General features: G+C 44.6%; 1 protein-coding gene across 1 annotated transcript in view; it reads left to right on the forward strand.

The window, feature by feature from the left end:
* The window catches only part of RNF220 (ring finger protein 220), a 242851-nt gene that overhangs the window by 185329 nt on the left and 32705 nt on the right, over positions 1–24817 (forward strand). Inside the window, exons 7-8 of the mRNA XM_009287448.2 lie at positions 7817–7860; positions 8964–9096. Of these exons, the coding sequence (XP_009285723.1) occupies positions 7817–7860; positions 8964–9096 (177 nt within the window). The remainder of the gene's footprint in view (positions 1–7816; positions 7861–8963; positions 9097–24817) is intronic.

Genomic DNA, 24817 nt, shown 5'->3' on the forward strand with positions numbered 1-24817 from the left:
CGCAGTCTTAGCGTGTGTGCAGCTGACGTCATGTTTTGGGTTTTTTTTTTCCTCTCAAACCTGCAGATGCTGGTGCGTTACTTTTATTCTCGTATTTCTGGGTGTTCCTAACACCAAGTAAACAAGTATTTCTAGTGAAAAGTGTCTTGGTATTTAAAAAACAAATCAAAGGTCACTTTATTTCAGAGAGAGAAAGTCCCATCTCTGTAAATCGGAAAAAAAGCTGAAAGTGTACTTTTTTTTTTTAAGCTTGAGCTGAAGAAGTTGAAATGCTTTTCCCAAAGTTCAGAGAAGTCAGAACTTACCATTTAAATGGTAACAATATTCTGTCATCTGAGTTTGCATTGCTTGTAGCTGGTCTAATACGTACTATTTAGCCAAAATTTGGTTGTTGGGGCTATCAGGAGGCTTGTTAATTCTGAGCTTCCTGCTGTGATAGTTTAAGATAACACCAGTGACGTTGTGCTGATGCAGTCTATTTAGAAGAAGATAAGAGATACTTTAACAAAATAGCAAAAGGCTTTAGAATGTACTGATACCGAAATAGTTTGCTCGAATTTGAAGCGCTACATGTTTAGCGTAGTCTTAAGCAAACAGAAGTATTAGTAAGTTACTGACCCAGTAACTTTAAGTTATGTATAACTGAATTCAGAGCTAGCGTGGAGATTTTTAAATACCAACCCTGAGGGCCAAACACCTGTGAACTCTTGAAAGTCTGTTAAGTCATACAACAAAGAGATGAGTTGCCTTGCATCAATTACGGGTAACTGCTGGCAGGTGTGCTCACATCTGCGCTCCTAGATGAGTGCAGTGAGCTGCCGGCGGTGGCAGGTAGGCCCTTTTCCTGACACAGAGACTTCAGATGGCTGAAATGCACTGAGGTATTGCTCTGCAGTGACTTGTTTTGTGTGACAGAGGTCTCTGGAGTCAGTGATGTCAAACTGTTTCTTTATCGTTTTTGGATAGCTGGGGCTAAGCTCCCACCTTCCACCTTTTTTCAGGCCAACAATGTGCACTTACCTTATTTTAAATTAAAAAAAAAAAAAAAGTCTGAGCCAGGCTTGTAAGGTTGTAAGGTTCTTGGTGTTGTGGAGTCCTTCAGTATGAATGAAAGCTCTTGATGACAGCGTGCTCTGCTGAACTGGCTCAGTAGTGCTTTATGCTTTTGACTTCAGCCCAAAGTAGGGCTGCAGCACAATCTGTGTAGACTGCAATCTAGGAACTCCTCTTGGGCCCTGTTCTTGGATGTTTTTGTGAACCCGGGCTCATCGTCTAAAGGGAGGCTGCTAGTTTTGTACAGCGTTTGCATTGTTTTTGCTGAACCTTTTACTCTTTTTGTATATACAAAAGATACAGGGCACAGTGAGCAGAACTAAGAGCCATATTCCAAATGAGGACATTTGGTTAATTTACATAATGCCCTTGTAATGCTGGTATTTCCTGGCTGTTCTGTTGTACACCCTGACAGTACGAGGTCCAGACTTTAGGGAGCTGGATGCAGAAATATTAGCTGAAGTGCTTTGGGTCATAAAGAAGGTCAAACTAGATCAGAACTGGTTCCTCCCGACCTTAGCTTTTTATGACTCTGGTTACTACTGTTCCCAGAACATACCTGTAGCGATGCCTGGTTCAGTCCTATGCTGTTAGATTAGCATCCAGCTGGACGGTTGGGTAGGTTATACTGCTCCTTTTGATGCATGTGACTTTATATTTGTGACCACTGAAGTCAGCCTGCTTTCTTGTTTCCTCCTCCCCATTTGTTTGCACTAAAATAACTTTGTGGCATTCGTAAGCTTTGCCACATTATTGTTAAACAGTTATTTAAGCAGTATTGCTCCAGATGGAGAACACTTGAGTGCTCTGGGGGAAAAAAAAAATGCTTATTTGTCTATATCTTGTGTTTTTAATGAGCTGCTAATCAATCACACAACTTTATAGCTTGCTCTGTGAGAATGGTTTCCTTATCCCCGTTAGTTTACACTGACAGAAATTATGTAGGACTTGTCCAAAGACATCTGGCTTTTTGTTTCATATTCTTATTGACACACTGAAGAAACTTAGGATATAGAAAATGCAGTCTAGCTGTCAAAGAAAAATCTATTTCATTTGTTTTCAATTATGCTTTAAGTGTACTTTTCAGTATTGTTGTAGCCAGTTTATCTTGGTATCTCTGTCAGGCTTCTTACAGGCTGAGTTCCAGAATCACTTCTGGAAACTCCTCCCATAAAAAGGGGCCCACGGTGTTTGCTCTTCTCCCGCATAGTCCTTGACTCAAATCTCAGCTGCCTAGGCTTTTTGTGCCCGAGTCCTGTCAGATCTCCTCGATGTGTTCCATCCTGCTGTGGTCACTTGGGAAAGTGCAACAAGAGCTAAGGAAAGAGAAGGCAGAGAGGGAGATGTCTTCTGTGAGCTGCTGTTGGCCTGGCTGCAACCTAATGGTCCTGATAGTTACATGGTTCACGGGTACCTGACAGTCCAGAATTTTAATTCTGTAAGTCAAACCTTTGACTTAAATTGAACTGTAAGTAAGGTGAATGAATTTGCAAGCTCTGGAGCAGGAGATTAATGCTCTATCTGTTAGACTGTTGGTTGAGTATTTGTATCTGAACTTCCCTGTCAGCCTCAGTGAGTTAATCTCGCACCTCTCACCTGTGCTAAACTCACTTTGCAGAGGTTATGTCCTTGTGAACCCAGGAGTATGAGGTGCTGATTCCTGACGATCCCATGTGATGAAGAAGGCATTTCTTTCATTTGCCTTATTTCCAGTGTAGCCAAACTGGAAACTTTAAGCCACCCCGTAAATTGGTGCTTATGGAGTTTAGCAGTGCAGAGCAGGTTAGGTAGTCGTTCAAAATTAGAGGTACAGAGTTACAGGTTAGTGTATCAGAACATGGATTTAGCAGGTTAAGTACGTGCCAACCTCGGAGAATAGTGTCGGATTGAAGGTTGCTGAAAATCATCCATGTGGAAGTTTGGCCATACAAATGTGAAAGCCCCACTGAGACCCTCCTGTGAATTTGGCCCTTAATGTTCTCTCTCAGGCAGATGAGCAGCAAATTGTACATAAGGTCTGAAACAGACTCATTCTTGACCATCTGTTTTCTTGCTTTAGCTTGTTCTTGAGATGGTTTTTTGTGGTCTGCCATTGCTGCCTTTGTTCCCTTGGATAAGTTGATCAGCCATGGAAGCTTTTTGTGATAGGTCTGACAAAATTAGGTATAACTGCTCCTCAGGACTCCTCTAGTAGATTTGCAGAGAGCAGGTGCTAACTCTTGTGCTTGAATATCTTTGATTCAAATTTAGGGGTATTTGCAAAGTTGGCAGTTTCAGTAGAATTGTAAAATAGGTCCTTGCAAAGCTCCTTTTGCACCTGCCTGAGAAGCCGATTCCTGTATCGGTGGTGACCATAAGCCTGCCTCTCTGGGCAGACCTCCAGGGAGGTGGTCACCGCACAGTTTGTGTTGAACCACCACCAGCATGTCATGTGCTTTTGTAGCTGATGGGTGGGGGAGGAATAAAGCTAGATGATTTTCACTGGAAAGGAGACAAAAATGTTTCCACTTAATTTGATTGGCCTGCCATTGCAGGAGCTGCTAATGATGTCTGCATGGCACTCAGGGGACCACTCAAACTGGTGGAGGGAATCATAAGAGATATTGCTAGTAACTTAATCATCTCCTTTGATGCTGCTGTAGAGGTTTGTATAGTGTCCACTGCTAGATGCTATGTAAGAGCACTTCTGAGGTAATTAGTGCCCTGTCCTGAAGGTGAATTTTTGCTTGGGGAGGGGAGTATCAGTGGAAACTAAAACCCATTAGCTTTTCTCTCAGGAAGTTTTGCTGGGCTAGAGAATAACATGATCTTTAGGCATTAATAAGGTTTAGCCTTGATGGCGAGAGCCTGTTGTGAGAAAAAATCCTCGGTCTCTTCCACCCGTAAGGCAGCAGTGTCTGTGGACAGGGGTGGGCTGGCTCCTTCTCTCCGCACCCGTGGGAAGGCAGGGGCCAGCGTACCCTCAGCAGTAGAGTCTCTGTCAAGTGCAGTTTGGTTACTCCTCTAGTGCAAGCAGCTTCTCACCTTGCTTAGTCCCAAAAGACCCTGTATTAGGAAAGGGAAGAGCAGCTCCCTTAGCCAGCACAGCTCCTAAGTTAAGTCAGAGACCGTAACTGAGACCCCAGCTCTTGCAGAGGGTCCCAATTCTTGCTCACCTCCATGTGCTACACTCTCATTCATATGCTATGGCCACTTAAACTCCCTGGGTGCCCGATGGTTTAGTGTAACCTGAGGGAGAACATGCACATGCAGCAGGAGCAGTGTGTAGGGTAATGTACATCTGTTAAAAGTGAGGCCTCAAAGGTACTGGAAGCCCTCTGATGGCCTAATAATAATTATTAATGCTAATAAAAATTAGTGAACTCCTCACTTCCTGGCAGAAGGCTGGAATAATAACTACAGAGTCTTTGTTCAGTCAGATATAAGAATGGGTCAGCCTTGTGCAAAAACCTCCTTCCCTGAGCTCCGTCCTCTTCTTGCACCTAGTCCTCCGCTGGCTGCATTTTTATCATCCTGAATTACAAGAGGGAATGGCTTTTTCTGCCCTCTCCCCCCCCCCCCACCAAACCCCCCCATGCTCCTGTGACAGGAGCGAGGGGGAGAGGGATTAGTGAGCTAAAGAAATGATCGCATCTATCAACACTAATTAACAATCCTGTGGTCTCACTTGTGTGTTCTTTTGAGCGGGGAGAGGGATTAGTGAGCTAATTAGAAATGATCGCATCTATCAACACTAATTAACAATCCTGTGGTCTCACTTGTGTGTTCTTTTGAGCTGCTCCCCTTCGGGACGGCGCCACAATCACCCCCTGCCTTTGGGGCCGCTCCCTCCCTTCTGCGCTGATTGGAAGTGATAGCCGGGCTGCGTGTCGTGTCGGGTAGGGACAGCGGGCTCGGGATGTGCTTTCTAGGCTGCAGCATTCCCTTTCGGTTTCTGCTGTCACCAGGGCCTCCGTGGGCACAACACTGCCGCTGCTAATGACCACAGAATGAAAATGGCAGGGGGGTTTGTTTTCAACACCTCTTTCTTCCAGTGGCTTTTTCACTTGTGGCACTAAAATTTAAAGGGCTTGCTTCTTGGTGGAGCTAGATGAGCCAAGATAGGGGCTGTCTGCCGAGTCTTGCGTGGAGCTGGAGCAGAGTGAGGTTCTGTTCCCAGCTCTGCACTAACATTTCAGCAGTAGATCAGGTGCTTGTTCTGGCAAAATGGTCCCAGGAATTTATCAGTGCAAGACCTAAACCAAGTCATCTTCCTTTTATCACTGTTACAGTGCATGGACTGGAGGATGGCAGTAAAAAAGTTAAAAATACTATTAAACTTGCCAGGCAGACTGACTTAGCTGAATTGATTTGCCATGAGGAGTCCTACCAGAATAATTAAACTGCTCCTTCCCTATGTTTCCCTGTTTAAAAACAGGATGAGGTGAGAGAAGGACGTGTCTTCAATCAGAGTAGAGAAGGCTTTGTTCCTGTGGTTTTCTCTGGTCAGATAGGTGTTTGCTGGAGAATACTCAAGTTGTGTCTGATTCCATCCTCCTCCCCTATTTTGTGCTGACTCTGCAGCACTAGCGAGGCAAGGAAAGAGCATCCTAAGCTTATGCGAAAGAACCATACTGGAGGATATAGGTATTCACTAAACCAGAACTTCAGAAGCCTCTTGTGCACTGAAGTACAAACCAGAAAGAACACGGCTTAACTCTGACTACTTCTGGTAACAGGGGTGGATGATGTTGAAGGTGGAGGAGGGATAGCGTTTTGGGGTTCAGGAAGGGGAGAGAACACAGAAGACATGTTGGGGGTCATTGTTTTATTTAAAAGTGGAACATAATTCATCTGGACACAATGAAATTAGCAGTAACATTTCATGATGTTTGCTTCTGTATTGACTGGAAGTCAAGCGGTTTACCTTCTGGCGTAGAAGCTGACAGTATAGGTAAAATAACAGATTTAAGCAGACAAAATAGAAGGGAAACTATTAAAATATCCCACTAGGAATACTGAAGTACCTGAAGTGTGTGGAGAGGCAGGTAGGCTGTGGAGCTGTCAGTGTGGTGTACCCAACACAAGAGAGGGTTGTGGAGCTTCAGCAAATGAAATTTAGATGACTGATGAAAGTGGTGTGCATTTACTTGACAGTCTCTGTTGTTCAAAGTCCCAGGTCTCAAAAACACTCCTGTTGTGGTCTCAAGTTGCTGTTTCCTATTCTAGGAATGTCACATTTGCAGAAGCCTTTTCGTGATGCCAGGAGGGAAGGTTTGTTTTGGAGGGAGTTTTCCTACAAATCTGTCTTGTTCAGTGAGGAAAAGCAATGCCCAGGGAATAATTTGAAGCCTTCTTAATCCTGGAGCATCACAGAGTGTCGGGGGTGGTGAATATTCCTAATTTTGGATTGTGGGAAAGTATATCCTAACCCAGAGAGTCCTGAGTCCAGGGAAGCCAACAAGAAAGCCCTGAAAGAGGCCTTTCGGGCTGTGTTGGTGTATTCAGATGAAACTTTAGCGCATCCACATCACCAAGTGAGTTATAAACTGATGCACTTTAGAAAACGATTGACAGAAACTTTCCCGTACCCCGGTCCTTCTCTTCCTGGCATTCCAGCAGCTTTCTCTGACTCGCTGGCTGCAGGGAGCTGTTGATCCCACAGTATTCAGGCATGAAGGCTTTCAGAGCATGCTGCAGTGCTCACAATGTCAGTAACGATTTCTGGCTAACGCAGCTTTTTGGTGGTGTCATCTCTCATTATCACATGGGCTTTCCTTGGGCTTTTCCTTGTCTCTCATTCAGAATTTTGACCTTCCTTATTAATTAAACAGCGACTTTCCTGCAGCCAGTGATTGAGTTATTCAGTAATACCTGCCTAAAGCCATCATAATAAAGGACAGAAGTTCTTTTTAATGCAAATTATTTGGTTCCAGATGTTTTGATCACATTAAATGATGGCTCAAATTAACCAGAGATTGGATTAAGCAACAGGCTACCTTGGCTGCTTTTTCTAATCATCGTGATTCCTAACATGTTTGTTTCCCAGAGCGCGCCCTCAAGAAGGCAGTGTAGCCCCCAGTTTTCTTCTACGTGAAAATAGTGAAAAATATCAGAGAGCGCCAGAAGCTATCTAGCATAGGTGCTGCGTTTTTCACAGCAAAGATCTTTCCTCTCCATAAATGTTACCTGCTACTAAGATGCTGCTCTGACTTGTTCGTGATGTTCTGGGAAGGAATTATTCAGGGTGTACAGAAGAGACTGTGGTCCTGGAAGTGACTGTTACGTACCTTGTCCAAGGCTTTTTGGGTGCTACATCATCCTTCTACGGTCTAAGCAAGTTCCTGTATAGGGAATAGATGTGTTAGTGGATGGGTTTCAGACTTAGAAGGCAAAATCCAGGACAGGATTCAGTGGCTTGATCATTCAACTTTGAAAACAATTTCAGGCTTCCAAGAGAAGGTATTTAACCATTTGAATAACTTACCTGGGGATGTGTGGCAGATATTCCCTCTCCTGGTTATTAAATCGTGAGTAGCTGCCTTTCTGAAATCAGGCTGTACTCAGCCACAGGTTATAGGTTTAATCTGGAAAGTTCTAAGTAACAGTCTCTGTACTGTTTACGGAGATCAGAATAGGGAGTTGCAACAGGATTTTCTGGTGTGAAATCTGCCGAGGGTTTATTATTTGGAGCTGAGTAAATCGAGAGAAGAGTGGATCTACAAACTTGACATGTCTTCCTCTTTTGTTTTTTTTGTTTTCTTTCCCTGGTTTCTCCATGCAGCTCGGATTGGAAAAATGAAACGGAGGAAGCAAGACGAAGGGCAGGTATGTCCCCTCTGCAGCCGACCTCTGTCAGGATCCGAGGAGGAGATGAGTAGGCATGTGGAACAATGCCTTGCAAAGGTAGAGGCGCAGCAGGATCACCAGCTGCCATTCCCTTCTCCCTACCCCCAGCTTTGTCTGCAGTTGACCTAACATGGGGCAAAAACTAACATTGCTGAGCTTGCAGGCAATGCTAACTATGTCTCCCTAAGACCTGTAGTCACTTCTCTCTGTCTTGGAAGATGGATTCTTCTGGATTTTTCTCCTGTGTTGCATTAGTAACTTTTTTTACTTCATGCACCCTTTTGCTGTTATTGAAGTCTAAGATGTAGACTGTAAAGGTAGAGCTATTGAAGTTTATGAAGCCTTTTGTAGGACTTCATGCTTCCTATGTAGCACAGCAAGAAGAGTTCTTTCTGATCGCTGCCTTTGACAACATTAAAATTATTTTTTGTTTGGTTCTTTTGCAACAGACTGGCATTTGTAAATGCTGCATGACCATCTTACTCCAGGAAGTGCATTTGAGCAGAATCGTTCTCTTGCTGTTCATCCCAAAGACAGCAAGGAAGAAGGAGGAACAAGCCCTAGGGGAGGGAGAGAGTTGTGTCATAGGGCTTTCTGTGCTTGTTTCTCAGGAGAAGCCCACAATAGAGATGATAAATTCATTCTTGTTGCCTCAAGAGGTGCATGGTGTAAAGAGAAGTGTCTTTTGATCAGCGTGCCCCAAAAAATATGCTCTAGGAGAACATTCCTGCTGGGGGTCAAAGGAATCTGTGGCTTACATGATAGGGGAATTGTGCATGCAAGGTAGGGGAATGCATGTTGAAATGCACACCAGCATTGTTGTAGGAACCAGAGCTTAAATTTCCATGTGTAAAAATTATGAACCTTGCGACTTGTTTTGATCTTAAGGTTGTCAAGTTCTTCCAGTACCCATTTACTTCTAGATCACTGGGAATGGGGGCAGGAGTAGATGCTGCTGTCTGCTCTATATTTAGCTGTCCTGGGAACAGTCCAGCTTTTCTTCTCCATCCCACCCTGAGTTATTAACCCCAAAGAGCTATTTCATGCCTCTCAACGCTCTGCCCCTGCTTTACCCTGTGCAGAGAGAAGGTTCATGCATGACTGAGGATGACTCTGTGGACATCGAGAACGAGAATGGCAACCGCTTTGAAGAGTACGAATGGTGCGGGCAGAAGAGGATACGGGCTACTACTCTCCTGGAGGGAGGATTTCGAGGTGCGCCAGTGTTTTGGGGGCCCTTGTAAATCATTCTGCTGTGGAAGTTGATTATTGTCTGTCTTTAAAGGGAGGGACCTAGAGATTTGCCTTTCACAAAGGGCGGGACCTTCAGCCTTTGCCAGAATGTAAAGTGATTTCAGCTTTCTGCCTCTCCTGAATGATGAGAGTCAAAATTTGTGCAAATCTTGGAACAAAAGCACGGCGTTATTTCTTGTTCGAGAAATGTGGCTGAAGAGGGAATGAGTAGAATGGGGAGATCATTTGGGAAAAATAGCTTTTTATATGTTACACATAGTGAGAAATACGCGGAAATATGTGAAGAGAGGGAAATAGAAATGAAATTGTAAAAATTCCCAGCCTGGAGTGACGAAAGCTGGTGTATCAGCCTCTGGTGATGTATTGAAGGTGACAGCTAAGTCGCTTTAGCACCTGCATAAAATATTAAAGGGCCGGTTGTGCATTTATCACTCCATCCCTTTTAAGGTTGATAAATGAGAATCCAGGAACCTGCTCTGCACCTCCAGCACTGCAAGCCCTTAGGGCTCCCAGACAAACACATTTTATTTTTCCTCCTTCTTTTGCTCCTTCCCCAGTGACGGGGAAATCAGTTACTGAGGAGAGAGTGAGTTATGGCAAAATTTGACCTCTCGTGAGCTTTATTGGTGAATGTAATTTTAGCTAGAAACCTGGCCCCTTTCTTACACTCAGCCCTTTGGCCTCGAAGAGGAGGATTTACTAAACTGTTCGTTGGCATGAACCTCTGGCACTAAGGAGAGTCTCTCGCAAGCAATCCACGTAGCACATGCCTAATGAGAGGAGGAACGCTGGCTCCCTCCGTTCAATAAAGAGGATGGGATGTGATCTCTTCCTATATCAGCTTGGATTTTAATTTAAAATATCTCAAGGGGAAAGGCTACTACGTAAGGGAGTTGGACTTAAAAGCCAGCCATGTGCTCACTGACAACCTGGCACTCCTGATCTCCTCTTACCTTCCTCTGAAATTAAATTGTAGCTGGGTTGTAGCAGAGCGGATGACCAGGAGCAGAGGTGAAGAAGCAGCTTCTTTCGGTTTTAAAGGCTACCCAGTAAAGCTCACACTGTCGCTTCCTGTGTCTGTAGCCTTACCTACCTCAACTTTTTTTGTGCCTGCATAGAGAGTTGAGTCTGTACATGATTCCAGGTAGAGGTCTGATGAGATCATGCAGGGCCTTAGACTATGTTTATGTAGTATAGTTACTACAATCCTTAGCAGGGAAGCATGGGATGTCTGTGTGCCTCTATTGTTGTCACTGCTAGTCCTGATTGGAAAAAGCTACTCAGTTCACTTCTGCCCTTTTTTGTGCATGCGTAGTTTCTTGCTTCACCCACACCGAACACCTGAGTTTGAGGAGAGCACAATCTTGCGCTTCCTTTGGTGTGGACATTGTGCTGTCTTCACCTGGTTAACGTTCCCGGTTGTTCTTGAGTTAACTCACTGAAGTGTGATCTGAACCTTTCATATTGCTTCAGTCATGTGGAGACCCGCTTTTGAGTGAGGCTTCAGGTGGACAAAATGTGTGTAATTGATGTGGTTAGGCTGTGTAAATGCAAAGTACTTGCTCCTTGTTGCATTTTCTTCCTTATTTTAAGGAATTCTCAAATGTGTTAGTTTGCGTTACATAGATCAAATGCTTTCCTCCACCAGAGTTTAGACAGATTCTAGCAAAAGTCAGGGCTGTAACCTCTGCTAGATGGCTGCACACGCATGGACAGGTACTTCTGTATTTCATACTTAGAAATAGCCTTGCTTCCATCAGAAAGTATGGGGTCCGTCTCTTCTTTCCTTTTTGAGACCTTCATGACACATTCAAGAGTGTTTAGTTACATGAACAGATCCAGCAAAGGATCAGAAGGCTAGGAGAAGAGCAGAGCACAACTAGATGCAGTTCTAAGACTCTCCGTAATTACCCTGACGGGAAGGCTTTTGGATTAGACTCCTTCCCTTTGTGGTGCTGGATGAAAGGTGTCCATAGATCAGCTCACAAGCACAGGAACCTCCGTGTAGCATTTGAACTGAGGAGCATCCTCTCTGTGCAGCTTTTGGTGGCAGAGGCACTGCTGAAGAAATGACTCCACCTGAGCGGCTGGCAGGTCCCTAGCACATGCGTTTCTCCCTGCCCTTCCTCCTCTGGAGCACGCCTCTGCTGGCAGCTGGATTCAATGGCTGCCACGCTTCTCTAGAGCGGTGTCCTCTTCCCTAAACAGGGGAACTTCTTGCCACCAACATTCTACCTAGTATTTTGGGATGACCAGATAATATCTGCAGGGTACCCACCTACTCTGCGCAAGAAGCTTCTGTAATTTGGGAAGCCAAAGCAAAGCTGGGATGATCTCCCATAGTTGGCTGATTGTATTTCTTTTTAAGCAAGTTATACTTTTTCATGCTCCCTTTTGTGGTTCTTATATTGTCTCTGGCTGCTGGCATTCAGAGGTCTCCATCAGTCAGGCCTGCTTTGTGCCCTTGCAGGTAACCTTAAGGTGATTTTCTCTTCCCTTTCTCTGACAGCATTAGCTCTTGCCTTGTTTTAGGGACAGAATTCTTAATTTACAGCCCTGAAGCACAGCACAACGTTTTGGAGATGCTTTCTAATGCTTAAAACTGCTTTGTCTGGAGTTGGCAAGGCCCTCGTTAACCCCCGTCACCGGAGGCTTTGTGTTTGGCTCTGTTCCCTTTGCTGAGAAGTAGCAGCAATGTGGAAACCAAAGGCCTTTTATAATGCCAGACAGCCTTTGCCAGGCTACAGGGATGTCACCAGTGTCTAAAGAGATGACATGGGGAAATACATAAAACTGGAGGGGAAAATAGATGTCCGTGTGTCTCATTAATTTCAGTTTTAATGGTATGTTGCTTTGAGGAGATGTCACAGCTGACCGAAGGGGGAGCAGGACACTGTGGCCTGTGTGTACTACATGAGTCGGTCAGACCATTGGGCAGCATTACAGAAGTAACACAAACTTAACACGGGTCCTGGCTTCTTCTTTTTATCATTTTTGGTTAATGAACAAAGTGGGGGAAGGTTGGGAGATCCTGGGGTTTTTCTTCTTGAAAAGAGAAAGGTCAGGGAAACGAACAGCCCTGCTCAGGTTTTCTGGAAGGTGGTCTAATACTTGGGAGCAATCACAGGCTGAAACTCACTTGTGTGGTTCCTAGGATCAAGTTTTCGCGCAAAGGGGTTGCAGGGAAAACTTGCCTCTCTCACCTGAGGGGCTGTCTTAGAAGGTGGAAATTCTGTCTTCTGTGTTGGTGTTGCAGCTACAAATCCCCAGTCGGGTCTAGTGCAGCAGAGCCAAAGCACACCTTCTTGCCTGCAACAGCTTGGCATACTTGAGGCAGCAGGTGGAGAGAATAGGAGATGGCAGCAAGTAGGAATATGACGTAAATCAGAAGTGCTGGGATCAGTATGTTGTCCCTTAAGCTGTTGGGTTTGGTGAAGGCATTCAGTCAGGAAATATTTTGTACTTCTAGCTGTCCTCCTGGCTTCTTAAAGCATCATTTGCTTTTGCTTAATTTGCTTACCCAAAACTGCAGGATGTAAATTAAGATTATTGGCAATTATATAGGATTTGGAACCACTTTGTTTCAGCAGAGGTCCTGCTTGAAGTAGGGGTTTGTAGCAGGAGAGTTCTTGCTTCTGTTTGGGATGGGTACAGAAGGCCACCAGCACGAAATACCAAGCGCTGTTTAGGTCAAGCTCGTGCTTCAAAGTGAAAAGCTATACAGATGTAATAATCAAATATTTCCCTATCTTAGAACAGCGTCGCAAGACTAAAATTTCTCTTTAAATACCTGAATGTTCAGTAACCATCTATCCCCATGTCTCTGGATCATCCCTCTCCGAAGCTCTTTGTGCAGGGGATTATTTCATGCCATCTTTGTCTAATGAGTTTCTGTGTTTAGGAAGCCAACAAGGCTTTGCAAGTGAAAGCATCAAGTGGCTCCCTCTCTGATGTTTTTGGGTTTTTTTTAAACGCTCAACATATTTGTAGCAATTCTTCTGTTCCCTTTCCAGAATAGATGCACGTTACCCTCAGTGTTTACACTGTAAGGTTATCCCTTTAAAGAATTCCTGAGGGAAGTTCAAAAGGGTTTTTTTTCTTTGAAAGATTCAGTGTCTTTTTTTGTGTGTATGTCTCTTACTTGAAAGAAGGGAAAGGGAGGGGGGGAGTGAAAAAAAAGTGCTTTATCTGGAAAGAATCGCATCAGCTTCGCACTGATAGAAGCTGCTGTCATCTCTTAAACGGCTTAGCACAGTCAAAAGGCAAGAGGACTTAAAACAGTGTCTTACACAGGGATCGATGGGTGGAACACATAACTCGTAACTGCAAAAAAAAAAAGCAGCACGGGGTGAGAGATAACGGTAATGATTGCATTGAGGGAAGCTTGAGGGAGGCTTGTTCTTTGTAACACAGCTTCAAAGGTGTCTGGACTGGTGCCTAAGCAAACTGTCCTGTGAAGTCGCTGCCTCTGTAGGTCTAGGGAAGGAGGGGGGGATGCTTGCACCCTTCTGTTTCTTAGCAGATGGGACAAAGATTAGTAAATGCCAGGTTAGCGGCTCCCTTCTGCTGCTTCACATTTGAGGAGAGGTTTTTGTCACTTGGTCTCTCGCTGTCCATTCTGGGAAGGCGGCTTGTCCAGGAGAGGGGAAGGAGGCAAGCGGCGGATGGGGTGGTTGGGGAGATCGGGTGGGGGGACGGGATGTCAGTTTATCGATCGCACCTCAGTCAGGAGAGCTGCAGGCGCAGTGCTCTGAGCACGAGCGGCAGCGTGCTTAATGTGATTGAAAGGCAGTTAAAATGGCGGTGACCTTTTCAGGGGGAATTAGATTGCCTGCCAAGAGTGGTTAGAGGGAGTGATAACGCCAGCTTGAGGAAGCTGTCCAGTCTGCTTCAAAGGGAGAGAGACAGAGACAGGGAAAGCAAGCTAGCAGCAAGTACCATTTAAAGCACGAACCGTGCGGTCTGATAGAACAGAGATTGCTGTCCTCTTTAGATATGAAAGAATTGAAGAATTGTAGCTAAGTTCTTTCCACCCACCCCGTCCTCCTCTTCTCCCCTCCAGCTCCTCCACCAAAAAGCCTTCCTCCGGGCACAGTAGCAAGCTAGTCACCACTGCTCTTCTGGGTTTCTTTTCCTTCAGCAGATCAGTAGCATCAAAAATAACACAGAAGAGAGACAGACTTTGAAAATGTTAAAATGGTAAGCAGGGCATTTTCAGGGAAGCATACTTTCTAAGAAAGATCAACATGACAAGGATCTGTCTGATAGATTGCGATACTCTTGAAGAAGAGAAACACAGGGATTACCTAACTCTGAAGTTTCTCTTTATTTCTCCATGCTGCCCTCCTCCCAAGCTAGCAAAGGGCTTGTATCTGTTCGTTACTGTCTTATCAAGGGAAAAGAACAGCATGACTTAGTGTATGCATAGAGGGACTTGGTAAAGCCTTATAAGCTGTAATAAACTACAGTTATTGTGGGTGCCCATTTGCATTGGATCTCACATCATGTACAATTAGGGCAGCTGCCTGGAAAGTGGGACTATATTAAAATGTTTAAAAGTTTCCAGCAGATGGCTGCAGTCCCACTATCAGCTTTCTATCTCTGCAAAATCAAGATGTGCTTCAGTTTGAGCAGCAAATGTTATAGGCCAGCCTTCGTCCAGCATGGGTTAGTTGTCCAAGAAGGAGCATTGGGGCAACAGCTATATGCTCCTCCAATTTGTTCTCCCTCTAAATACATGCAACGTTAGAAGCATGCTCTCAAGCATGAGGTCCTGTCCTCGAAATCTAAGTAGATGCTTTTCAGTTCTCCTGCCTCAGCAGCAGGTGTTTGTGAACACAGTGACTTTGCTTGTGTCTGGTAACTGCCTGGCAGAAAACTCCCAACAGAGGAGGAAAACTCAGTTGTGCTTCTCAGTGCAATTTCATGAACATCAAACTCTACAACAAAACTCTGCAAAATCTGTTTGACACGTATGTGGAAACTGAAGCACGGAGAAGCATCTTATCTAATGTTATAAAGATAACAAAGCTGGTGACAGAGCTTAAAAGTCTTGCTCTAGAATCTCACCTCGTAGCCAGCTGTGCCCTCTTTTTCAGATAAAATGTAATGAGGCATGCAGGAAAGCTTCAGGAGGCAAAGAGATTTTCCATTTTTCCATGCCAGGAGGTTCAGCCTGCATTTAAGATCATACTAGTTAAGAGGCTATAAAATGATCTACTCAAATTCAGCAAAAGAGTTTGAACTGAACAGTTAAAGTGTGACTTCTCCTAAGAGACTGTGTGGGAAATAGAAGATGTCGCTGGCATATTTAGGCCTTTTGGAAGAATGGTCTAGTAACTAGAATCATCTTCCCCATTTCTGTGTAGATGAGTCAGAATCCATTCATTTTACCCTGGCAGGCTAAAGCAAACTTCAACTTGGATGCAAGAGCAGTCTGTGGTAAAGAGTATAGGGAATCTTTGCCATAATGAAATTCTTAATCTTCCTCGCACTTAGCAAGAGCTCAGTTCAGTGCCTTTCTCTATCACATTTCCAGTGTCAGCATCCCTCGTTGCTTCGTCTCTAAGTGAATGCATCTATACATCTGAGCATCCTTCCCAGCCTCTCAGTCTTGGTATTTTAGCCTTCCTGTGTTTGGTTTGCTACCTTCTGCTGGTCACTTCTACCTGCTGTAAGCTTCCAAGTGGGCGAGATGTATAAATTTCATGTTTCTCAAGTGCTTATTCTATGCCTTATCCCCCCTTTAGAGGGCTGCCTAGTCCCAGAGCACTCGTATGCCTTACCTCAGCCCTTGTGTAAAATGGTGGTAATCCTGGTAATCCCTCCGTTGCTGAAGGACAGTACTTTGTACTTGTCTGATGGAGTAGCCCAAGCACTCCTTAATGTTTGCAACTCTCTCCTTTGAGAGCAAGTACTTGTCCATAAGGTAATACTTGACCTAAAAATGCTAAGATATGTTTGCATAGTGTTATATACAATAATCAGATGGGCTCTACGTGACTTTCTCCATAGTTTGTATTCACATATAGAATTTGAGGGATTCTGTGGCTAATAAATGTCTCTTGGGTATTGTACTGAATATTAATATCAGAAGTTGACTTTAGTGAGCAGGACAAACGGATAAGAATAGCACGTGATTTTTTTAAAAAAAAAATCAGGATTCTTGCCTTATGTACAAAAGTCATCATGACCCATCATGTAATTGATGCTTGACATCATGTGTGTTTAAAGTTCATGTAATGCTTCAAGGAACAGCATTTTCTTCATTTTGGAACACAAAGTAATCAATAGGACTCAGCAAAGTAAAAATCACTTTAACTGAAAAAAAGAAATTGGTGCTTATAGCTGTTAAAAGTCATGATTCTTGATAGTACATTTTTGTTAACTTGAACGCATGCAAAAATTTAAGAACCTAATTTTTATGCTCAAACTGCCAGAACGCATTAGCTGAAAGGAGTACAATCAACTAAACGTTGCTGTTTGATTTACGTAACACCGACAGCCACTCTAACCAGGGAAAGATTTTCTGTGGGAAGAAGGGGAATTCGCTCCGTTTGACAGTATTATGTATCGTACTTGGAGGAGGAGAAGGAATGTCTGTCACACAGCAACAGAGGAAGGAGGAAAAAAATTAATTAAAAAGAAAACAGAAAATGCAGTTGTAACACCGTGAAAATTGGCAGGGGGAGTAAGGGAGCAGGTAGAGCACCTGAAACTACTCAATTTTTCGAAATTGACTGGGTTTCAAGTTGACAGCATCCCTTTAAACTTCAATTTTCCTAGATCTCAGACATGCAGCATAAGATCTTCCAGTCCCATCTGCTGCACTTGCTTAGCTACTCTCTGCAATCCATTTTTCTAGTGGTCTGTCTGCTTTAGTTTTGAAATTCTCAGGCTTTAAGACAGTCATTTGATTTTTTTTTTTTCCAAGTGTCTGCAGTTTTGCTAGAACTGCAACCTACTTCTTGGACACTCAGGTCAAACTTCAGCCTTAAGCACCCAGTAGTTGATTGACATGATTTTAATAGCATTTTAGAATACAGTTGTTAAGTCAGGGGCAGTGAGATTTTTCTAAAGGAAAAAGGGAGCACAGGTCTCAATGGCTCTAAACAGCTCCTGTCTCCGCATGTCGTCTCTTACACTCAGCGGTGAAACACATTATCGAGTAGTGCCCGGAAAGTGGCTAACTGCGTTTGACACACGCCAACTCCCTGCCTCCACACTGGATAATTGCATTGTCAACTGTTCAGCAAAGTGGCAGGTGACACTGCAGCCGGATTGATTGTCCTAGTATGGAGGCTCCCAAGACTGTCAGCCACCCAATCGATAGAGTTTACACAAGACACCGTGACTGCATCTGTAACTAATTTCAGTTTGAACCTTGCAAGATGCAGCTGTCCCTGTTTCCTGGCCTCTCTTCTTTGCTTGCATCTTCTCGCTGGACAAGGAAGTCGCTTTCCCGCTGAAAGCCTGGCTTTATTTCTTGTTTAGGAGCTGGAAGTGAAGAAATCAATGGTGTGTTTTGTGGTTTCAGAGTTGAGGGCATTACAGCACATGGCACATGGCTAACTCCAGTTTTGCAATCAATAGGCTGATCAATTGATTAAATTTTAAATTATTTTTCTTTCTTCTTTCCAGCCTAGAAAAGAATTAGTTTGGGGGGAAGACCATATGGGTTTGGCCCGTGAAATTTAGCCCTTGGTTTTCCAGCACTTGGCTGTCTTTTAAGTCGCTTTCCCGCTGAAAGCCTGGCTTTATTTCTTGTTTAGGAGCTGGAAGTGAAGAAATCAATGGTGTGTTTTGTGGTTTCAGAGTTGAGGGCATTACAGCACATGGCTAACTAGCAGCTCCAGTTTTGCAATCAATAGGCTGATCAATTGATTAAATTAGCACTGATTTTTCTTTCTTCTTTCCAGCCTAGAAAAGAATTAGTTTGGGGGGAAGACCATATGGGTTTGGCCCGTGAAATTTAGCCCTTGGTTTTCCAGCACTTGGCTGTCTTTTCCCTACAAATACAATCTCTGTGCTCATCATTATTTAAAGCAAACTGCATAGAGCCCCGCCGCTGGCAGCGGCCCGCTGTAAGCCAGGGTGTCACTTTCAGCTGTTCACCAGCCTTGCTGCTTCACGCTTGACTGCCTTAGAAAAGTCATCCTCCAAGCTCTGCTGTGCTGCTTTATTATTGGCAAAGTTGCGACATTCCTGTGATCCCTGTCAGTGGTGCTTATTGATCCAGTGATGTGAATCTGCTTAGTGATTCAAGATTACTTTAATTCTCCCTCTTCCTTTTTTGTTTGTTTCCACCCTCTCCCCAGGGAAACAAAAGCTTTCAGATCCACCTTTCCCTGACTGTGGAAAACGAGCCGTAACTGCAAAGACGTGGCTGTTGCTGCTGCTTTTGTACTTCAGCTCTGGGTTTTGAAGAGCAGCCTTTGAGATAGACATGAGACTGTTCTCACCTCAGTGCATCACGCCAGCGTGAGGCTCTAGGAGGCAGCCACGTGTGAATGGCCACACTAGATCAGACCTTTGGTCCGAGTGTGTTTTCCTCTCTGCAGCCACAATCTGCACCTGATGGGTTAGAGAGGCGTAAAAGAAATCTCTGGAATACTCCTCGGCGCTGCGAGGGGTGGGGAAGCCTCTTCCCTGAGCCTTGCAGCAGCTGGCTCTTACCCTGTACAGCAGAGCTTGCCTGCCCTTTGTTCAGCACACTGCTGCGAAATGATGTTAATGGTCATAAAATTATATGGCCCTTTCTTTAAAGGCAGCTGTTCCTCTGATCTGTTAGCAAAGATCACTGTAAGCCTCCGATATGCTGGTAAGCAGTCAGGTCTCTGGCAGCCCATTTGTGCCTCTGTGGGAGCTAATAGACGGCATCAGATGGATGCATCTGCTATTTCAGGTGTACGCTGTAATGACACAGTTGGGTGTCAGTTTTCCAGGTAAATCACTGTTTTGCTTGAAATGGATCTGGCTCCAGAGAAATGAAACCCTCGTCCTGCAAGCAGCATTTCATGGCCCCTGAATGTCATTTTTCCTGCAACAGGCTGGGAAAGTCACCAGAAGAACTATTCTATCCCTGTTTGTGCTAGGAAGAAATGAGGGAACAATTTCGCTGTCCAAAAATATGGCTGGGGAGGTGTTACGGATCTGCAGAAAGACTGCTGTTCAGGATGGCCTCATCTCTGCCTTCCTCTTGTTTTCAAGAATCTCTAACGGCTTTCTCTTTCTTCCCAAATGCCTTTTAAAATAAAACAGCATCCGTGCCATCTTGTCCTCTTAGTACTAGTTTGGGATACTTCAGCAGCTGATGAAATAAACCCAGTTTAGAGCCATTCTCGGGAAGTGTGTGTGAGGCCTGGCCGTGTGTCTGCATAAACTACTTTTATTGCCTTCATTGTTTTTACTCTCCAAGAAGCCAACGAGTGACATTTCGTTGAGAAAATAGAGTGAACGTGCTGGAAAGGGAGGTTGTATAGAAGGGGGTTACTGCAAGGAGTGTAATTAGCAAAGGCTACAGTTCTGGAGATTTATGGGAGGCTTTTCTTCTTTCCTGAACACGTGTAAATTACCTGCAAGCGGAATGAATGCCTCTTCCCAGCCAAAACAGGCCCCAGTAGAGCTGCACATCCCTGAGATGGATTTGGATTTAGACCCACTTACAGAACTCAAAATTCTGGATTTCTAGAATATTTCCAATACAGATTTGACACCCACCCCCCCATTCCTTGGGGGACAAACAGGAGAAATACTAGTTAAACAGATGAGTTTGATCCTCTGCGTGAGCAGCATCTAGTAGCTGCATTCATAATGGTGGTGCAAATAGTAATACTAACATCTTAGTTTTGTTCCTCAGTCTTGTTTGGAGTGATAATTAAATGTATACAAAACAGCTGGCCCCCAAAACTGACTTATCTGCCCAGACAGGAGTTGAGGAGCAGAGATGGGGCACAGTAGGTCTGTGCTTTCCTACCTGTGCTGATGAAATTTGGCTGTGGTCGTTTTGGTCTGCATGGGTCTGGTGGTCTTACCTTTCTACTCACGAGACTGCCGGTCTCTGTGTGAGCTCGTGCCTGCGCAGGAGCCAGCAGTGCTGCCAACACCTGAAGCAGCATATGTTGTCACTGTGACCATCTGCCACTGAATGCGAGAGAGAAAAGGAGGGACTTGAATGTGAGGCCCTTTTATCTGTTCTGTGAATCTGCTTATATATCATGTTAATGACTCTCGGATCTTAGCTTGAGCCACCGTTCACTTGAGAGATGATGAGATGACTGGTCATCGGGGGATTGCACAAAGGAAGCGAGATTTGAGAAGCAGTGCAGAGGTCAGAGAGGATGCTTAGGCATAGGGGTCAGCATAGGAGAAACCAAAGTGCTATGAAAACTTACGGAAAGGGGAAGAAAAGGATTTCTGATGAAATTTATCTCCAGCCATTATCAATAGGCACATGGAAGAAAGTGGGAAGTGTTTTCCAGTCTCCAAGCTCAGCTGATTCCTGTAGCCTGCCAGTGCCTGCAGCCTGGCAGCAGCGAAGAGGCATGCAAATTTTTTCTGCTTTTCAGAGCTCTGCATCAGTATTTCAGAAACACTGTTGCTTGTATAAAGCACCTAAATTTTTCAGAAACTACCTTGAATTGGTGCTCAGGCAGACTGCTCCAAGGCCAGCCCAAGCAAAGCTGTGTACACAGTGCTGGAGGGTGGTGGGCACTCTAGGTAAGTGATCTTGATAGGTACATTCTGATTGATGGGGGAGTTTGTCTCCCAAACTGTCACAGGGTTTATAGAGGTGCCACTCAATACCAGTGCTGGAATTGCTTGTCAGAGCACCTGGCTACAAGAGCAATGGGGATTGGAGACAGAGCTGTAACTTTGTTTTTTCTCTGCTTAATGGCCCAGGCATCTGACCTGCCTGCTCACTCCTGTTTGTCTGGACCTTAAGGAGGCAGCTGGGATTAAGACTGTCAGAGGATTGTGCTGCTTTAGCATCGGGAGACTAATTGTGTTGGGGCTGGCAGTGTATGACAAGCGGTTGCCTCCCACCAAGTGCACAGCAAGAGCAAAAAATTCTTTGACAAGGAAAGGGAAAGATATAGGAGGGTCTGCACTTTGGTTTGTTCTTTTTTCATCTGAAAGCAGTGTTTTCAAACTCACATGTGGAATTACGTTCTTTAGGCCTTAGGTGACTCTCCTTGTAAGATTCGCAGCTGATCCTGTGAATAACAGCCTCAGGATCGTGTCTCTTGTGAATTCCTAGGTCAAACTCACAACTTAACATTCACTTGTCGGATTTCACTTTATTAACACGTTGGGATAAAGTTCTGGTCCTCAGCATTGACCTCTGGGTAGTGGTGTTGGCTTTAGAGGTCTGCTCTAGGCAGCGTTGCTGATGGCTGTGAATTACTGCACGACCTTCAGAAGCCGAGCCTTGCTGAAGGAACCCTTCCCCATTCCCAGTGCACGCTATTGAATAACAAATCACCCAAGAGTAGTGGTAGGGGGTCTTCTGGAAGCTCCCATTCTCCTCTAGTGGGTCCAAAACAATGCCATTGCAAAGGCCATTTTATTCTGCTTGATGCCCTCTGTGCTCCATTTCACATTTTCCTTGCTCCTGGATGGCAGCGTATGCTGCTGGCAGGAGCTGGAAGTTGTGAGCACTCTTTACACTTGGGTTGAGTTAGCGAGAAGCAGGTGTGATCCTATCAGGCCTTCCTTGCATTTAGTGGTCCTCTTAATCCATTTATAACAGCACTTGTCCAGAAATCTGGTTTGAATGAGCCTGAGATGAATGAATAATGTCAAGCAGTTCAGACATCAAATATTTGAACAGCTGCATGGGTGTTTTCACTGGCTTTGTGCATGGAAGCAACCCTAGGAAGTTAGACAAGGAGGGTCAGGTCGAAATTGTGGCACCAAACCCCAGCCCGCCGGAACTGGCCTCAAAATCCATCCCTGCTGCAGATGAAAGGGTGTTAGGATGTTGGTGGCAGGCCGTTCGCTCCACAGGTGATGCTGGACCAAGCTTTACATCCTGTTCTTTGGTGTTCTCTTGCATGCAGTGGCAGTACTGGGATTTACGGACCTTTTGATTCACATCGGAAACATGTTTTGTGGATTTTGTTTTTCCTTTTTTTTAAAGCAGCCTCTGAAGTCCTAAAACTGATAGCACAGCTTATATTCAGAGTCTTTTTCTGGATACGTGGAGGTTACTTTGTTTAGCATACAGTTTCTGAATCAGTTTTTTTTACCGTGTTGCAATGCATTGTACTTGATCATGTTCAAAAAAAAAAAAAACCCCAACAAAATCCATATTTGGTGAAAATCTGAGAGTTGGATCACCTTATTGCAGCTTCCTTCAGGCCCTGGCCTGGGAGTCTTTGTTTGATCAGAAAAGAAAATTGGCCCTTCTCCTGCCCCTCATCTTAACCTATGAACTTCTCTGCTATGCCCTCCTCTCTGACTGAAATGCTGTATCAGATCATCCCAGTGTGTATCTGTCACCATAACACATAGTGTCCAAACCCTTCCTCTGTACCCTCCCTATGTAGTGGGGATAGTAGGCTCTGTTGGGAATGCAGTGGTTCCTATTATAGAGCTAGATTTAGCAAAAAGTCTGCAGAGTATTTTCCTTACAGACTTTAAAGGGATTTTCTTTAAGTACAAAGGTTTTGAGAGCAAGGACACCAGGATTCTGAAGTCAAGGTGCCTTAATATTTGTAAATTGTGACGCAGTAAGCAGATCTTCTTTTCTTAAGCTCTAACCATAAACCACTACTTGTCTTGAGTCACTTGGAAACAAAATTGATGGAAAGGTGCGTGTTTGCTGTATGCTTGGCATCCTTGCAGAGAGAGGGACACAGGGAGCGGTTCCACTTACCTTCACTGTTTTGGACACCTTTCCCCCGCCACAAGGCACTTGCTCCAAGTATTCATTGTCTGGCTAACATTCAGATCACCTCCAGGACTGGCCAAGTCACAGCTCCAGCTTTGCATGATTTGTGTTTCCCACAGCTACAAGAAAAATGAAGACCTGTGTGTCCAAAGTTTATGGCCTTTGAGAAGTGATGGGCTAAAGTAATGCCAGGTGCAGAGGATGGTGTTACTGCAGGTTAAATGCCGTACCTGTAAATTACCACCCCATCGCCCACTGTGACTTCTAAGGCAGCTTTGAAAGACTATCCAGCTTCTTTGACAGGTCTCTCTTACTCCTCTAAATCTTCTCCCAAACATTGTGGTGAACTGAAGGATTCAAGATTTACTAGATGAGCCATTGCAGCAAGAGAAGACAGCTCGTGACATGTGTTGGCTGGCAGCGTGCAGCCAGTATGTGAAACACTTTATAAGGGGTCTGCTGGAAGAGGGCTGCCCCAGTGACACTGCAGAGCTGACCTACGAGTATGGCTCCTGCAGTATCTGGCGTAGACAGTGGATGCTGCATTGTCGATGCTAGTTTTGTTACCTCTGCTGAAAATCAAGGCTGGCAATTACTTTGAAGTAAAAGGTAGTTTATGCTTCTAGGGAAAGGTTAGTCTTAAAATCATTGTCATGCTACAGTTATCACTCGTTAAGGACCTTCTTTATATTCAGGGAAGAGAAATATCAAATCCATATAAACAAATTTTATTGGGGGCTTAATGAATCAGCGAGAGCATCCGTTCCTAGAGAGCGACGGTAAAGAACTGTGTCTGCACGGTGTCCTTGGAAATGAGACCTTCGTCTTGCCCTGCTCTCTGCACAGATGCAGACTATTAGAAATATAGCTCACTCTTCCGGGCTGGGAAAGCGCAAGTTTGCTGCTGACGGCATGAGCTTGTGTAAGTGTGCTGGTGAGAGCCCAGTGGGGTGAACAGACTCAGACATCTGTAGCACTAAAAGGGCTACCCTAACGCTTGGGAATGTCCTCGTTCTTCAGACATGCGCCTTATATTCAGTGCTTCTACATTAATTTTAGCCTGCCTTCTGCACTTAGACCCACGTTCACAGTGTGGAAATGTACCACTTTTGGGGCATTTGTGCAAAGCCAAGGCTACGTCTACCTTACTCTTTCGGTGTTTGCAGGTGGGATGTGCTCCCTGGTCTAGCCACAGACTTAGGTCACCAGCCATCTGGATGTGCCAGGTCCTTCAGGCTCCAGCAGGTACCCTCTGTCTGTGAGCCAGGTGTCCAGGTCTGCTGTCTAGACAGTGGGATGCTAAGTGAAGGAGCGTACTGGAGGCAGCCAGAGTGAGCAAATTTCTATCTGTGTAACTTATGTCCCCAAACAGCTTAGATCCGCTGCAGAATTGAACGCAAATGAGGACCTTGCACCACCCTAGGATTCAGGAGATCTTTGCTTAATTTCCAATCTCATGGGAGAGAGCACATCCAGTGTTAGATCTCATAAAGAGTAAATATATGTCTTCCTCTTCTATTAATACACCTTAGGCGGCAAATACCATGTGAAGGTTCATCTTTGTAGGTGTTTGCACGCAGATTCAATTAAAAGAAGCCTGGTTACAATGAGCAATAACACAGTCAACAAAATGCTTGAGAACCAAAATAAATGTATATATTGTTAGAAGGGGGCAATTGTTAGACAGTTTAGTCTCGGGTGGAACTGTGTACACTTGCTTCCTGCTGGAGTTGGGACTGGGCTCTTGCCTGATCCACCCTTGTTGGAAGTGCAGGACTCTTGTTGACT

Source organism: Aptenodytes forsteri, unplaced genomic scaffold (genome assembly GCF_000699145.1).
Source record: "Aptenodytes forsteri isolate BGI_AS27 unplaced genomic scaffold, ASM69914v1 Scaffold119, whole genome shotgun sequence".
Classification (NCBI taxonomy): domain Eukaryota; kingdom Metazoa; phylum Chordata; class Aves; order Sphenisciformes; family Spheniscidae; genus Aptenodytes; species Aptenodytes forsteri.